This window comes from Lactuca saligna, chromosome 8 (assembly GCF_052625555.1).
Source record: "Lactuca saligna cultivar CGN05327 chromosome 8, ASM5262555v1, whole genome shotgun sequence".
Taxonomy (NCBI): domain Eukaryota; kingdom Viridiplantae; phylum Streptophyta; class Magnoliopsida; order Asterales; family Asteraceae; genus Lactuca; species Lactuca saligna.
The window spans coordinates 24,601,683-24,619,888 of record NC_136424.1 but is presented as its reverse complement, the minus strand read 5'-3'; the positions used below and the strand labels follow the sequence as shown (position 1 = coordinate 24,619,888).

General features: G+C 34.6%; 1 protein-coding gene across 1 annotated transcript; it reads right to left on the bottom strand.

Annotated features, from left to right (window-relative positions):
* Positions 1–14,778: 14,778 nt before the first annotated feature.
* Positions 14,779–15,931, bottom strand: LOC145008575 (uncharacterized). Its single transcript, XM_078967170.1, has 2 exons — positions 15,474–15,931; positions 14,779–15,315 (listed from the first exon to the last, which is right to left on the bottom strand). The coding sequence occupies exons 1-2, from the start codon at positions 15,565–15,567 to the stop codon at positions 14,951–14,953; spliced, it is 459 nt and encodes a 152-aa protein (XP_078823296.1). The 5' UTR covers positions 15,568–15,931; the 3' UTR covers positions 14,779–14,950.
* Positions 15,932–18,206: the final 2,275 nt, after the last annotated feature.

The window sequence follows — 18,206 nt, the reverse complement described above, 5'->3', positions numbered from 1 at the left end:
AAGTCCGAGTACCGAAGCTGAGATAGCAGAAATGAGCCGAGTACCATACGCTTCCGCAGTTGGCTCAATCATGTACGCTATGACTTGTACTCGCCCTGATGTAGCCTTCGCTTTGAGCATGGTTAGCAGATATCAAGGGAACCCTGGCAAAGCACATTGGATTGCGGTGAAGAACATCCTTAAGTACCTTCGGAGGACGAAATAATGGTTCTTAGTCCTTGGAGGGAGTGATGACTTGAAGGTGCGAGGGTATAGTGACGCCAGTTTTCAGACCGACAGGGACAACTACCGTTCGCAGTCGGGTTGGGTCTTTACCCTAAATGGAGGAGCGGTGACTTGGAAGAGTTCCAAGCAAGAAACCGTAGCTGATTCAACGTGCGAATCAGAGTACATCGCAGCGAGCGAAGCGTCGAAGGAGGCAATATGGCTAAAGAACTTCATTGGTGATCTTGGAGTTGTACCGGCCATAAAGGAGCCCATGGAGATTTTCTGTGATAACGAAGGTGCGGTTGCCTTGACCAAGGAACCGAGGGATCATGGTAGATCTCGACATATCGACAGAAAATATCACTTCATTAGACATCGTGTAGAAGAAGGACAACTCGTAGTGAAGAGGATATCATCAGAAGATAACCCAACAGATCCGCTTTCGAAGGGACTGAGTAGGGTTAAGCACTTGCAGCATGCTAGGAGCATTGGGCTGAAGGATGATATTAGTATAGATTAGATAGTATTAGAAACGTATAATAGATAAATGTAATTAACATTTGATGATTAAATAAAGGAGTTTTATTTATGAGTAAAGTTACTGTCACATGTTAGTTGTTTAACTATTGTTTCACTTTGCATGTTTTGACTTCCAGAATAATTGAGTTTATTAGGAATAATCGAATTATTCAAATGGTCCACAATCGTTCATATGTTGGGAGTAGATATGAATGAAGATTGTCATGAATTGGTGTGTAGAATGTCTAAATGGTGTTAGACATAGCAAGGGTTGCTGCAACGTTCATGAGTGCTTATGAACTGGTTTTGAGCATTGGAATAAACCCGCACTTGCTGGAATCACCTTATGGAATACGATATAACAGGTGATCGCAAGACGATAATATCATATAGTCTTAAAACCTAGATATATGGTTTATTATTTGTTAATTGATTGTGCATTGATAATGCAAAAACGCATCAGTAACTTGATGTTATAAAACGCATTGTTGTGTATTGTTGGTTAATGAATAAGTAAATGCATATAAGTCGAAGTTTATCTGTAAATTTTATCCTAAGAGGGTAGAAGAGATATCTTGGCCACTCGATGATTTGATTTGACTTATGTGCCGGGCCCGGTCAGAACTGAATTGATGTGTTTGATTAAGTTCTATGTCAAATAAATCGGAGATCGAGAAATTTAAATGCTTGACTAACCATTCCATAGGATTGTCAGCATGATATCTAACAGAGGACTGTACGATCCCTTATCTAAAGGACAAGATTGATTAGATCAGAGTTGACAGCGTCTTTGAGAGCTACGATTGCAAGCCGAATTGTACTTGTATAGTTACTAGACTTATCCAAGTGGGAGACTGTTGGAATAGTGTCTAAGGCTATAACTATATCCGGTTGTGCATGGTCCTTTTGGGTTGCCTTCACCATAGAAACTTGATGGATGATTTGTTAAGAGAGAGTAAATATTATAAGGAATAATATATGGCTATTTGATTAATATAAGTCATAAATTAATTGGTATTAATTTGGTGACTTAAAGAGATTAATTAAATAAGAGGGTATAAATTGTCAATTGTTTGATAGTTACACTTTAGACTATAAATCCTTATCCTAGATAGGATGGACGATTTCTAGGGCTTGGATAAGCCAAAATCGTCCATAGGGTTATCTATGGAATGGATTTGGATAGCCTTAAGAGAAGATTATCCAATTAGGGCTTAGGTTGAAACCCTTAAGGAGTCGACAAGTATAAATAGACCCTAGGGGTGAGGGAATTCGACACACAACCTAAAGCAAGGAACCTCTGGCCGAATTCCTCCCCTCTCCTCTCTCCTAAATCATCTTGCTTGCTATTGGTGTTTGTAAGCCATTAGAGGAGTGACATTTGTGACTCTAGAAGCTCCAAGACAAACAAGATCAACAAGGAACTCAAAGGTATGATTCTAGATCTGTTTCATCATTGTTATTTAACCTAATTAGCTATTAGAAGTCTTGGATTCAAAGCATGTTTAATTAGAAAGCCTAGATCCGAGCAATAGGGTTTTGCATGCGCACATAGGAAAGTTCTTATGGCTAAAACCCATCATTTTGTTTGAGAAGTTTTTAGTCCAAGATATTTAAATAATAATGTAGAGCTCTTCAAAACCTTTTTAGCGATAGAAAGAACACCAAAAATGGAGTTGGAACGAAGAAGTTACGACAGTTTGAAGTTAAGACAAATTTTAGGTTAGCTGCGTATGCAGGGCATGCGGGGAATATATTGGGTATACTAGAGCATCCCTAGTACAATGGGCATACCAGGAGTATGCAGGGCATACACGATGAGTGCCCAAACCCTATTTTCATTGTGTGAGCCCTATTTAAGCTCCTTAACTTCCCCAAACTCATTCCATTCTCAGCCTCCACCTCTCCAACACCCTCTCTTGAAACCCTAACCCTAGATTGAGCATCATGAGCAAAAAAAAAGTCGCTTATAAGTGCTTTGGAGTGTTCTTGGTGCACCTTAGAGAAGAAGGATCTCATTGAGGAAGTGTTGGTTGCATTGGAGCTTGTAGATCCAGACTTTGTTCACCTTGATCTTTCTTCTAAAGGTTTAAAGCTTGAATCTTGATGATGAAATTATTAGATCTAGCTTATTTAGGGTGTTATGAGCTTTTGTTCAATTTAAGTGCAAAATGTTTAGATCTTGAAAGTTTGTGACCTTGTTGTGGATAAATTTTGAAACATTATCCATCTAAACATCATTTTAATTCAGATCTGAAGGTTAGAGACTTGGACTTAAGGATTTGAGTTGAAAAAGATGCACTTTTGGTTCCCTTTGAGACTTAAAGACTATATCTTGTTTGTTGGTACCATTCTAATGGATAAAGTTGGAAACTTTATCCATTATGGAGCTATTATGAACCATAAAAATGTGATCTTAGCCCTTCTATCCCTTCCATGCAAGAGTTTTGATGACTTAATTGATGGGTTTTTGTCATAAGACATCTTATGTGCTCATACAAACCCTAATGCTCGGATCTAGGTTTCTCTATTGTACATGCAAGTTATCCAAGACTATAAACCCTAATTCTAGCATTCAAGTAATCACATTAGCCATAAGAATAAGTTTATAATGTTACCTTGATTGTTATGTAGCAATAACAATCCCAAATCTCCTTGAATTGACTTGGGAAGGCTTAGAGTCACATGTGTCACTCCTCTAATGGTTCACAAACACCATAAGCAAGAGGATGAAGAGGAGAGAGGATGGAGGTTGCCCAAAAACGTGTGAAACCCTATAAAGATCATTAGCCATGTTTTTGGGACATAAGGGTCTTATATATAGTAAGGCTATTAGGGTTATCTAACAAGGAAACCCTAATTTGGATGCTTAAGCCCTAAGCAACCCATGGAGCCCTTTATTTAAGCCTTAGACGATTTCATATGGGCTTCCCCCATAGAATTCGTCCACTCCTTAATACAAGGCAATCCATGGCCCAAATTATAATTATCTTATAATTACAATTCCAGTCCCTAAAGTTTAATTAATCTCTTTTAGTCACAAAACTAATTACCAATTAATTATTGACTAATATTAATTAAACAACATGATTTCTCCTTTAATATATTATTCTCATAATATATTAATAAATCATATTTAATCCTTTCTCTCCATAATTTATCCTATCAAGTCACTTTGGTGAAGGCAACTCAAAAGGACCATGCACCATCGGGTCAAGTACATACCAAAATAGTTATGGACTTAGACACTAATCCAACAGTCTCCCACTTGGATAAGTCTAATAACTATTCTGCGTATGACTTCAGATCCTGATCTGCAATCGTAGCTTCCAAAGCCGCTATCAACTCTGATCCTATCAGATACGTGTGTCCTTAAGATAAGGGATCATATATTCCTCCATTCTAGATATCGTATGAGACATGATTTCTAATCATTCTCTTTTTACTATCTCTCAACTTCCGATTTATGACGACTGACTAATTGAACAAATCAAATTAGCCCTAGCCCGGCCGAGCATTTACGTTTGCCATCACTAAACCATCGAGGGGCCCAAAGATATCACTTTTATTCTACTTTGAATAAAAGGAACGGATAAACTTTGATACAATGCTCGCTTGCACTCACTCACCGAATCACACACAATAATATGTTTTATAACACCAAGTTACTAGTGCGTTTTGATATTATCAATGTGCAACCGATTAGCAAGATACAACTCACACATCTCGGTTTTAAGAATATAAGATGTTATCGTCTCACCAATCACTCGTGATACAATTCATAAAGTGATCCAAATGAGCGTGGGTTTAATCCAATGCTCAAATTCATATTCATAAGCACTCATGAACGTTGCAGCAAACATTTGCTTATGTCTAATGCCCTTTAGACAATCCACACACCAATTCACGACAGTCTTCATTCATATCTACTTCCAAAATATGAACGACTGTGGCCCGTTCGAATAATTTGACTGCTCTAAACCAATTAAATTATTTAGGAAGTCAAAACATGCAAAGTGAAACACAAGAATAATACTAATCCCATATGGCCTCAAACCTTTGAGTATAAATAAAACTCCTTTTATTTATCACCATATTGATTACTCATTATTTGTCGTTTCGGGTAATCAACTTCTTACTTGAATTACAACACTTATCCCATGCTCTTAGCATGCACACAATGTTCACCTATGGTTCTTACTTTGTGAAATAGATCACATTGAACACATTTCCAATCATTCTCATTTCACAACTCCAAATCCTTTTTCATAAGTGAAAGAATATCAAATTCTTGCTACTTATAGAATATGCTAGATTCTAACATTCTATGCAATGATTCTTTCATAATGTCACTGCACCAAAGTCACAAAGACTATTGCCAATGATATTACAAAGTCCTCTATCGGAGATTGTTACAACACAATTCGTTAGATATGATGTCTCTCACTCAAAGTACATTCCTTTGAACATCCTTTTGCATAAAGGTTTCTAATCTAGTCATAGATTTTTCAATATTCAATTTCCAATATGGACACGCTTCCATATTTTCCATATGACAACTTATTCTTAATAGAATCTTATCTATTCGTAATGATGTTGATATGGTCCATCCAATGTCATGCTTCCAACTACTCATAAGCAACCAATCCTCGTCGAACTTTGGATTGTCCTTTGATAGTTGTTTAATTATTTTAGTCAAAACCGATTCTAGTCCCTTTTCCCTCTAAATGCGCTAGACATTTTTGAAGAAAGCATTTGCAAATCGATCCTATACCCGAAGCGTATGGGACACGACACATAATGTTTTATTTGCTATGTTCTCAAAATTCGAATTTTGAAGAGGAATGTCGTAATCATAATCGAAATTTTAAGAACACACTATGTACCTTTGACTAAATTTATTAACATTTCCCAACCTAAGCCTTTAGATTTGAAATGAAGCATAATATTCTATCCCTTAATTATAGCAAAACAACTATTCCATCCTTACAACTTTGCAAAGAATGACTCTTGTTTTCTATAATTAATATTGCCAACTTGCAATACTTTCCTTAATAATCATACAATCATAACATTTATGCTCCCACTATCATGATGATTATTATAAAAACATAACCATTATGCTCCCACTAGCTTCGACATATATTCATAAACATCTTAACTTTCAGAAAAACAATACCTATCGAATTTCTTAAGTCCATGTTTCCAATACTTAATGCTTTGATAATCTTTTATCAAGGCCTCTTAAGCTTATACACCTTTGCCTTAGATAGTTCATATGTGTGTCTAAACAATTAAGACTAATTGCCAAACCTCACAATTCAATTATGGAAAGGGATACCGTAACCATAATCGAATTCGAGAATGCAATTTTACAATCACTATCTTCTTAAAATCTTTCTTAGTGAAAGCATTTCCTCACAATCATTTTCATGAAGGAGGAAATCTTATGACACTTAGATTTTAATGGTGTATATGTTCCCATCCATGTGAATTTGTCAAAACCAAAGTTTACGACAAATTCAAACTCATATGGACCGAACTCTTTTAATCTTGATTTCTTGCCTTATGGTAGCACAACTGCCCACCACGTCTTCCAAGTAGATAAGCAGCTCACCTTTTCCTATCAATATACCTTTCATTGATCAAGGTGTCTTGCCTTTTATGCGTTCAAAATGAGAACTCATAGGACTCACATGCATAATTAACTCAATTGGAACAACACATAATCAAAATATTGTCAACACGATAGGTTGTAAACCTCAACTCGTGTGCTAGTGATGATCGATAAGGTTTATTTGATTTGTTCTTGAAACTTTTCAAGACCATTAAGACTCCCACTGACTTCTTGACATATAAGATTCTCTTGTCAATAACCATTTCTTGACAAAACAAATATTCAAGAGTTAGTGTAGCTTTTATCAAAACACTTCATAAAATGGTCCTATTTGGTCTTTGTCTTATCCAAGACATCACAACCTTCCACATTTAATGAATGTCATAAACCTTCTTAGTACTTGTCACTTATTACCACAATCTTAACTTTAAGACTTGTTATTGGAATGAAGTATGATTGACTTCTTGATTTAACCATTTCTTCAATACTTGATTCCTCTACTTAGACATACAATTGTACTAAGACTCACTTAGAGGATCAATTAAGATATGGTTCTTAATCATAAAGACCTATCATAAAGCATAAAAGGTACTCTCCCTTCTTCTTAGAATGGAGAAACTTTTATCTTTCTGCCTACTTTATTCTTCTAATTCGTTTTTCTATTGATTTAAACCTTTTTAATCAATTCCAAATTATACTTAATCATATGTACTAAACTTTTAGTAAATCATGATGAATGTCTTGTTACTATTATGGTGGACTTTGACCATCACACAACTTTGTGTACTCGATCTCCTAGTCCTTCACTTGACACTTTGTCAATGAATTAGTCTAATTTCCAAATATGAAATTTCTCATTCATCATGCAACCAAGTTGCGTGATTCCAAATTTCTGTCCAATTTGAAACTTGGGCGATGAGAAACTCTCCCTATTTGGTAAATTCTCGACTTTTCCATAAACACCATAAATAAGAATCATATTTGTATAAATATTCAAACATCAATTTTCATAACGATTTCATTGCAAGGAAGTAAACAAATAAATAAATAAGTCAAACCAAAATTTATTTTATTTATAAAAGCAGCGGAAAACATTTGTCCTTACAATGCAAAATCCATTGAAAAATATGTATTTCAAAAGGAAAATTTCTAATAATTCTATCATAACTATCTAAGCTCAAAATATAATCTTCAAGTCCATGCGATCAAGATCCATTTCTTGTGATTAGATTCATCTTGCTCTTTCATTAAGCTTCCTTTCTTTTCACCGAGCCTGCAAAATATTCAAATGCAATCTTATCACATCATGTATTTTGAATCAATGAATAGGAACTTAACAAAGTTAGATAATGGATTTTACCTGAAGCACAGTCATACTCTTTGACTCTCCCATCTTTGGAATTTTCAGGCTCTTCTGGCAGACTTCTATCCAACGCCCTTTCTCTTGGCAGCAAACGCAGGTCGCTTCTCCTAGAACGTCCTCGGAAGCATGGTCGGTTGACTTTCCTAACAAATATGCTCCATTGCTTCGCCAAATCATTTCTGATTCAGCAGTATTGAGCATGTAAGTTAGGTCAATGAGGTTATCGTCATGATCCATCATATAATACTTTCTTTTGAACTCATTATATGATTCAGGAAGTGACTGCAAAACCCAATTACAGCCAACTCATTCGGGAATGACATACCCAACATTATCAACCTATCAATGTGTGATTTCATTCCTAGAACGTGGGCACACACGGGCTTACCATCTTCATGTTTTATTTCCAATAGGGCTTTAGTGATATTGAACCTTTCAATTCTTCGATCTTGTGGGTTAGGGAGAACAATTGGAGGAGGTAGAGGAAGTGAAGCATGATTTCTTGTTCCTCGATCAAATCGTGGAATACCATCTTCATGTGGAAAGCTTGTTCCACGGGATTTGGGAAGACCATAGTTGTCGAACTTTGACATCTACAAAACGGGAGAAACAAATTCAAGTTAGTTGATTGATTGATTGATCGAGTCCTTAGTAAATCACCCAAATGAGATACTAAGGCTAGGACCCAACACAATATGCTACAACCTAGAAAAGGGATGTCGTAATCTAGTTGCAGAATATTTGAAGATAAGTCAATGACGATTCACCAATTTCCACCATGAAAAACGAAAAATAAATTTAAGTTTTAAATCTATGAAAACTCCTAGATCCTTTGAGATTCATTGAACATTTCAATGGCATGTTTATATCTCGATATGCCCCTCTTGTTTGTGACTGCGATGCCGAGGATCACAAAGCGGGTGTGAATAACCATGCAAACTTACATGGTGCCCTCACATGTTACAGTCACCTATTCGATGTGCCGATAAACCACACACGCTCCACCGAACTATGACAAACATTGAGTCACCCTTTGCTACCTTTGCTTAGAACCATTTAGTGTACCGGTAAACCACACACGCTCCACTAACGTCTTCGCAAGGGCATAGAGTGTAATTTCATGGAATTGCATCAATTCACTTTGCCTAAGTAACTAAGATTGGGAATTTGAAAAACATTTAGTTACTTTTGTACTTCATTATACTTATAATGGAAGGTTTTGTCCTATCCTACCCGTTCGGCTAACGACCCTCCACTAGTCAAGAGTGCGGTGGGTAAGAGTGGATACCCATTCAATCGTCATTTTATAGGCAATTTCCTTAAACACCCCTTATAGACCAGCTTCGTGAATGAGGCCTACTAACAGTAAGACTGACTTTTACTCATACATATAATAATGTTAGACTTTTAATGTTATATATATAGTATAGGGTGTATTTTATACTTTTAAAATACTATGTGGTCAAATTTAACAATTATACTTTCAATTCAATTAAATTGCAAACCAAAACTTTTATGGATTTATTAAACCTCTTTTAATTATACACCTTAATTAATTAATAAAACCATAAGGGTGTGAATTGAACTTTTCAAAACATTACTAGGGTTTTAGAATTTAACATTCCTAATTAAACTTTTAATCAACTTTTAAATTCCAAAACTTGAGGGCAAGTTTTGAAACCTTTTTCAAAACATTAGGGTTTCAACTATTTAAATTTCAAAACAACAAAACTTTTGGGTTCAAATTTAAACTATAAAACCTAAGGGGAAAATATGAAACTTTTCATAACAACAAGGATCAAATAACAAATAATTCAAATTAACATTTAATCACATAATTATCCATATTTGATTTATTTAATGATTTCTTGCAAAACAATTTATCAATTTACTCAAAATAATTAATCAATTATCACATAAGGAAACAATTATCTTATTAATTGATAAATATCTTCAATTAGATCAAAATTATAGTCAAATATATCATATAATCGGATTAATATTGATCTAACATGATAAGGTAACTATCCATAAGCAAAAACAGCAAGAAAACCCGAGATAAGCTCTATCTGACGAGTTGACTCGTCGAGTCAAGCATGGACTCGGTGAGTCCAGCCTCCAGAACACCAAAAATCGAATTTTTCAGATATACAATGCATCAATACAATTGAAACCAGGCTAGGCTCTGATACCACTGATGGGTTTTGGTCATAAGACATCCTATGTGCTCATACAAACCCTAATGCTCGGATCTAGGTTTCTCTATTGTACATGCAAGTTATCCAAGACTATAAACCCTAATTCTAGCATTCAAGTAATCACATTAGCCATAAGAATAAGTTTATAATGTTACCTTGATTGTTATGTAGCAATAACAATCCCAAATCTCCTTGAATTGACTTTGGAAGGCTTAGAGTCACAAGTGTCACTCCTCTAATGGTTCACAAACACCATAAGCAAGAGGATGAAGAGGAGAGAGGATGGAGGCTGCCCAAAAACGTGTGAAACCCTAGAAAGATCATTAGCCACGTTTTTGGGACATAAGGGTCTTATATATAGTAAGGCTACTAGGGTTATCTAACAAGGAAACCCTAATTTGGATGCTTAAGCCCTAAGCAACCCATGGAGCCCTTTCTTTAAGCCTTAGACGATTTCATATGGGCTTCCCCCATAGAATTCGTCCACTCCTTAATACAAGGCAATCCATGGCCCAAATTATAATTATCTTATAATTACAATTCCAGTCCCTAAAGTTTAATTAATCTCTTTTAGTCACAAAACTAATTACCAATTAATTATTGACTAATATTAATCAAACAACATGATTTCTCCTTTAATATATTATTCTCATAATATATTAATAAATCATATTTAATCCTTTCTCTCCATAATTCATCCTATCAAGTCGCTTTGGTGAAGGCAACCCAAAAGGACCATGCACCATCGGGTCAAGTACATACCAAAATAGTTATGGACTTAGACACTAATCCAACATTAATGGGTTAAGTATATGAGGTTTTTAGTGTTGAGCACTTTTTGGCCATGGAAAACCATATTGGAAACTTTCTAGTCAATGACGACGTTTTGGACTTGGATATGCATTTTGTACGTAAAAGATCAAGTATTAAGCACTTAATGCATTAAGAGGGAAACATGTTGCATATGTTGGGGTACTAAATGGTACGTTGCATGTACGCAGGTTAAGACCTGATGCCTTGGAGCTCGAGTACGCCCCGTGTACATCCAAAGTACGCCCTACGTATGAGCGCTGAGTTGACTCGACTGGGTTAACTCAGTTGGATTGACTCAGTTCATTTGTTGATTTTGACCAATTTTAACCAAGGATAATTTAGGAGAAATGCTATTAATTTAGAATGGAAAATGTTTTGATATTTTGGAGTTGGGTAGAGCCGGTTATCAAAGCAGGGATTATTCAGACTGCATTCAGACTGAGATATGAGTTTTCCTCACTGTACCCGTAGGTCGAAGGCACCAATGTCGACCCACTAGATTATTTATCCTGCTCAAGATAGTGATATGATAAGTGTAGTTGTTCAATGGATCAATATGATTATATGTATTTGTTTTCTCTGTGTTTATATTTATTTGTTGCATATCTTGACATATTGTGTTGGGTTGAGGCGGACCTACTTTATGTTGTAGGCCAAGACACCCGGGGATGACCGAATAGGCTGTAGACCCTGTGAGGCGGTCTAGTCAGGCCGGCGGCCCGTAGGTACAGATAGGCTGGTACTTCTGAAGATCGTGGGAAAGAAAATGCGTGATCATGCACATCTTCCTGTTTTATGTCACTGGGTCTTGGGAAAACTCTGATTTTGAAATAATGTTTTTGAAACAATGACTCTTTTTGTAAACAATGTTGGTTAATGGTAGATTTTGAAAATTTTAAATTTCTTTGATTTTTTGGAGTGTTATATGGGCCATCCTTGGCCACGTCGTGGCAAATCCATGTCAATTAGTCAACATGTAGAACATTACCACGTCGTGGTCACCCTTGGTCACGTTGTGGGAACCAGCTAAACTGCCATTTTCTTCATTAAGCACTTAATCCATACAGATCAAAGCCCAAAATTTCATATCTACTCCTTCTTATTGACTTAATGGATAAAGTTCCCAACTTTGTCCATTAGGACCTCATCCTAAGGCAAGATTCTAAACCCTAAGTCCAATATTACATAAAATCATCCAAAATATGCATGGCTTCATGAACAAGGTCAAGATACAAACTTTCCCAATCCAACAAGATTATGAGACGATAAAGCAAGCTTAAGATGTGTTGGAGTTCACGCAACTCCAAAACACAAGCTTAAAAGGACCAAAAGGGATAATTGTCACCAAACTACAAAATCTAGCAAACTAAAGATCAAGGCAGAAGCTTTTTACTCATAATGGTTCATCAATAAAGTCATTTGGTGGATCTAAACTTGAGCTCTTCACCAAAGCACTTTGCAAGCAACTTGATCTTTAAGCTCTATACCAAAACATGAGAAATGATTCTTCAAATGGCCAAGAACACCTCAAGAGCACTAAAGAGGGGCTATGGTTTCAAAATGAAGGGATGTAGGCTGAATGAAATGACCTAATCCCTAAGATAAGGTCTTTAAATACGGGGAAAACCCTAAAATCCATGGGCTTTGGCTACAGCAGCCACCACGTCGTGGTGCTCACCCAAACACATGATTCATTAAATGACATGCCACGTCATGGTCATCCATGCACCACGTTGTGGCATAGGGTTTTCTCCAAAAACCCCTATTTGATATTGATAAGCCTTAAGCTGATCTATACTGAAAAACTGGATGTTACATGTACAAGATGATTGTGCTCAACCACATGATTTCTTTATAATGGACTTTTTTCTGATTTTTGAGTGAGAACTTTCAGTTTTGTTTTATTGTAGATAAACACTTGTTGTTTGCATAATGTTCTTGATAAACATTGATTTCTACAAATCAATGTATCCAACAAAGTGGAAGATGAAGATGCCATTTTGAATTTGATATGTAAAAGATATATAGGTTTTGGGTGTTTATGTTGTGGTATAAAACAGAATGAATGTTGTTTATTTATAGTTAAAAACAATTTTTTTTTTAATTCCAACTGTAAAAAAGAGGAGAATCATGCAATGGAAATACACCAGCCAGGTCAGTCCACCACAGTGTGATGTGTGCGATGGAAATACACATATCTGCCTAAGTTGTTAAAAAAAAAGCCTTTAGTATTAACTTATATGGTAGCGAAAATGATTTCGCCCCTCTATAAAAATATGTTCTCTGTTGGTGATTTTATATCACTAATATTATTTAAATGTAATGAGATTAATTTGTTGATTAATTTCACTTTGACAATTATCGAACAAATTAGTATGGTGCGGAGTGTACATTTGCTTGATTTTGTCATTGTTGAAAGTATACTGCTATTAAGGGGCGAAACCCCTGACAAGGGTCCGGTAGCAGCGTTCCTGAGAGCGGGGTCTAAGGGACGGCATCCCCTAATGGGGTAATATGATCGTTTTTAAACAGGAAGTTATTTTCTTGTAACCACCATATGACAATTTTAAGATAGAAAGTTAGTTTCTGTTACATGATCAATTTCGAATCTTTGGGTACAGATTTCATAAAATCTTCTTCATTCTTCATTCTAGAAAAATAGTGAGTTTCATCCGATTAGAGATTTTGAATGTACCCTCAAAATGTTTTAATTTGAAAGTGTTTCACAACTCACATTGATCCAAATAGTTCTATATTAGATCTATATCCTTTTTTTCTAACATTCTCCTCCTTTACACTATCAATAATCGAAATAAAAACAATATAATCCACCATTTATTACTAAAACCGTAAAAGTGCATATACCCACGGGCCCAAAAACACTGTGCCACTTTAGTGGTTAAAAAAGAAAAATGGAAAAAAGAAGTTGCTTGAAGTATTCAACCAACTACAGATACAATCAATATTCCACATGGACCACACCTAATTGCCAAAAGAGTTCTTTCATCTTTCTGCCTAATTCAGTATATATTTTTTTACCTCTTTAATGAATCATCATATGTCATTACTCATAATATATGATATTTTTGTTTTAGCTAAAATTTAAAATTTTTCAGAACGATACTTTTTTATGGAACGGTTTTAGAGCGATAAGTTGTTTTAAAGTTGAACGATAAGTTATTTTAAATTGAAGATTGTGATGAGATTTTTTTTTCGAATGTTTAATTTCCAAATAATAACCATTAAGATTTCGTTTTCTTGAGTTAATAGACTGAATAGATATGGTAATTAACTTTTTCAGATATAATTTATGTTTCTTCGTAAGAAGATTCACTTTTTATTTTATTATTGTTTTTTTTTTTGTCATGCATTATCAACATTATAAAATTAGTTTCTTTAATCTACAAAATTTGTCATACCCAAACTAATATCTCAATCATCAGTTTTGTTTTTCTAATATTTTAATTACCCCTTGTTTCTCAATAAGTCTAATAAAGAATGATCAATAATAAAGAATGATCAAGTTTTTATGTTTTATTCTATATGGTCTTTAATTGATTATTATATCTCTAGAAAACTAATCACATCGAATTAATGCATCTATCGCTCCATTAGACATATGACATGGATATGTGTTTATGTAACGAGTAACGACACAATCCTTAAACATCATTTATCGAATTTGGTCATTTTTTCCTATAGTTTCAGACTTTGTATTTTTTGGTTCGATTTTATCATTGAGTTTATGTTTATTTTATATTCATTTTAAGTTATTAATCATGTTCTTTTTATTATTTTTTAAAATTTTAGTTTTAGTTTTTTTAATGTAATCATGTATTCAATCTAATTTTTAACTATTATTACATAAAAAATAAATTGTTATTTGTATTTTTAAACAGTTAGGTACAATAGCACTTATCAATTCAAACAAAAAAACTGTCTTTATATATTCAAGACAAAAAGGCCTAAGGCACACGTTTTCAGATTTTTTAATCGACAAACATAATAAACCTTAATATAAATCATAAGTTCATAACCTTATCGTTAAAGTAATTCTAGTATTTACTAATTTCCATGAAATATTAATATGAAACATTCGTGTCCGATAAAAACGAATAATAATCCTAACAACATCCAGTTCAAACAGACCAAACAGATACATATATAGATGCCCTCCTAGAATTTACGATTTTACCCTTCTATTCACTAATGCATAAAAGTAGTAGTGGAATTTTACACAGAGATACGCAGTAAAACTAATGCTAAAGTGGTAGCTACGTCGATCAGAATCATGTCTTTCCGGCACCGGCTACAAATACCGGCAGCACTACGGTGATTGTTGCGTTGACCAGCCGCACCGGCAGCTCCAGCTGCAAATACAGGTATGACCGCCGCGCCTCCTCCTCGTGAAGAAGAGGAAGACTGTCCACCACCTCCGTTGCCGCCGCCTCCGGCCGAGTGCCCACCACCTCCGCCACCTCCACCTCTTGCACCGGCATGAGCAAGTTTACTCTGCTTTACGGTTCCAACTTCAGCACCAGTTACGGAATCGTTGGATTCACCTTTTTGTTTCTCTTTCATTTTTTCCGACGGATTTCCTGCAAAAACCAATATCTTTTTGAGCAACTGCCAAAGATAGTTCATTTAATATTGTATTTATAGATATTTAAATGTTTAAATCCCCTGAGAGAGAGAGAGAGAGAGAGAGAGAGAGAGAGAGAGAGAGAAGAAGAAGAAGAAGAAGAAGAAGAAGAACCTGAGTTCAAATTGCTTGCAAGAGGAGCTGATGATGCGGGAAAATAGAAGTTGAAGAGAACCAAGAGAACCACCATCACCTTCATTATACTCATGCTTCCTTCCTTTCTTATGATCTCAATTGTAAAGCTTACACTTTCTTATCAACTGCAATATATAAGCCCCCACGTGTCTACTTAGTGGGATTTGAATGTTGAGTTCGAGTCCTTTTCACTAGTACCATATTTCTTCACCACAAAGTGGTTGTAATGTATGAAAAGTGAAAACCATTAAACAAATGAATTGTGTTGGAAACAAAACACCAAAGTCAAAGGGTGAAGATAGTCATGGTCAAATACTAAGGATTTGATCCAAATAATTTAGAGTGTACTTTAAATACTAGTAATCTAGCATCGAGTCAGGGGCAGCAATTTTAGCTCTCCAACTTAGCCTTTTGAGGTTACGAAAGACCGAAAAGATATATAATACAAAAACTTGGATACAATGAACGATTTAGAATCGATATGTATAGAAATTACACATAATATATAATATACTTTTTACTTTTTAGTAGAAAACAACGTAAATTAGGGAAAAGCAAATATTCCCAACCAATTGTCCCAATAGAGAAAGAAAAGTAAGATGCTAACAAATCCTTTTGGATGGGCTCTCTACATCATTCTCTAAAGTAGTCACTAATGTTTGTCTATAAATTAATAGTTTGTCTACTAATTAATATTAGTGACACATCCCAAAAATACGATCCAAAAATTTTATTTTTAAATCATTAAACAAATCATAATTATCAAATCGTTTCTTTCATGAACATAAGTTGTTTTCTCAAAACATAGTATTAATTTAAACCATGTTCATTCTATCAGAATAAAACATCACAGGCTAATTTGTGCAACTTCAGATTTAAGCCTGAGAAAATAAACCCACGTGAATCTTGAAAAATCATCAACAATAACTAAAATGTACCGTTTATTGTTGAGAGTTGATACAGTCGAAGAACCACACAAATCGATATGTAATAACTCCAGAGGTGCAACAATCTTTGAATCAATTGTGATTGGATGACCTTGTTTATGTTGCTTGCCAACTTCACAAGGTACACATAAAGAATCATTATCAAATTTAAGTACATGTAAACATCTTACCAGATCTTGTACCACAAGTTTGTTTATGTTTCGAAAGTTGAGATGTGAAAGTCTTCGATGCCATAACCAGCTCAAATCAGATGTAGCTTTTGAAAGTAGACATACTGCTGGTTTGCATACAATTGGATTGATGTCCAAAGTGAACATGTCACCTTTCCTTTTAGATTTCAGTAATATTTCGTTTGTGTTAACATTCGAAATAACACTTTCTTCTTCGTTGAAAAGAACTTGATTTCCAGTGCCCACAACAAGTTGAGAAACACTTATCAAGTTATGTTGAAGACCTTCAGCATATGCAACACGATTCACTGTGAATTGTCCATTTGTGATTTTCCATATCCTTTGACTTGACATTTTTTATTGTTCCCAAACTTTACTACTCCAACATTTTTTAGACTTCGAAAATCTCATAAGTTCTCCTTCTTTCCAGTCATGTGACGAGAGCAACCACTATCGATGTACCATTTGTTATCATATAGCTCGTCACATAAAACCTACAATCAATGAAAGATTTTAGGTACCCAAGGCTTTTTGGGTCCTTGGAAATTAGATTTCAATTTAGAATGAAATGAAGAACTTTTAACCCAATCACAAACTTTGGTTTTGAGACTATCAATTAAGTTCACTTCATCATCTAAAAGAACTGAAACATAAGAATTTGATAGTTTCGAATGTTCATAGACTTTTCCCTTCGCATCTTGAGTTTGTGATTGAACTGTCTTCGCTTTTGAGACATGTCTCCATGCTTTTACTGAGATATTCGAATCCTTAGATGATGAGCTGCCATTCGAAGAAGTATTGACATACTTTTCGTATGCTTCATTAATTTGCTCTTTGAATACTTATTTGACTGATATATTTTTCCTTTTCCTTCAAGTCAATGATCAATGTTTTTCCTTGAAGTTATTCCTTTTTTCCGAGATGTACTCATTGTTTCTTTCTTTGTGTAATTAGGAAAATTTGGCTTTTGAGGAACAAAATCAACTTTGGGTTTGGCAACATAAGAATAAGCATATGATGTATCAACTTTTGATTTGAAATCTTGACGTTAAAAAACTTTTTGATTTGGATTAGGTCTTTTTGAAAAATCTCTTGTTTTGTTAGTCTCTGAGACTTTCGAAGACTTTTGTTGCTTATTTACTTCAGACTTTGTTATATTTGATCGTTGGGTTTTTGAACAAGAAGCATTTTTAGTTTTAAAAACATTTTTGGTTGATTGTGATTCAGACATCTTTTGAGACTCAATATTTTGCCAAAACATTTTCTTTATTGCTTGTCTTTTTGAAATGTTGTTTTCCTTCAAAAATTTATCAATTTTATCTTTAAATTTCTTTGAGTTTAATTTGACAACTTTTTCTTTTTTCTTTTCAACATGTATAGCAATTTATGAATCAAAGAATCAAGTATAGAATGAATTATAGTGTGAATTCAAAGTAAGTATGTGAGATTTGAACATCGGTGTAAATATGATCTGTTTGGCTCTATTACGTTTTTTCAAAGTTTACAGAGTACAATGAATATTCTGTAAAGACTTCGTTACTAAGATACTAGTAACCTCTCCTATTTATAGTAGAGGAAAGCGTACACAAAAATAT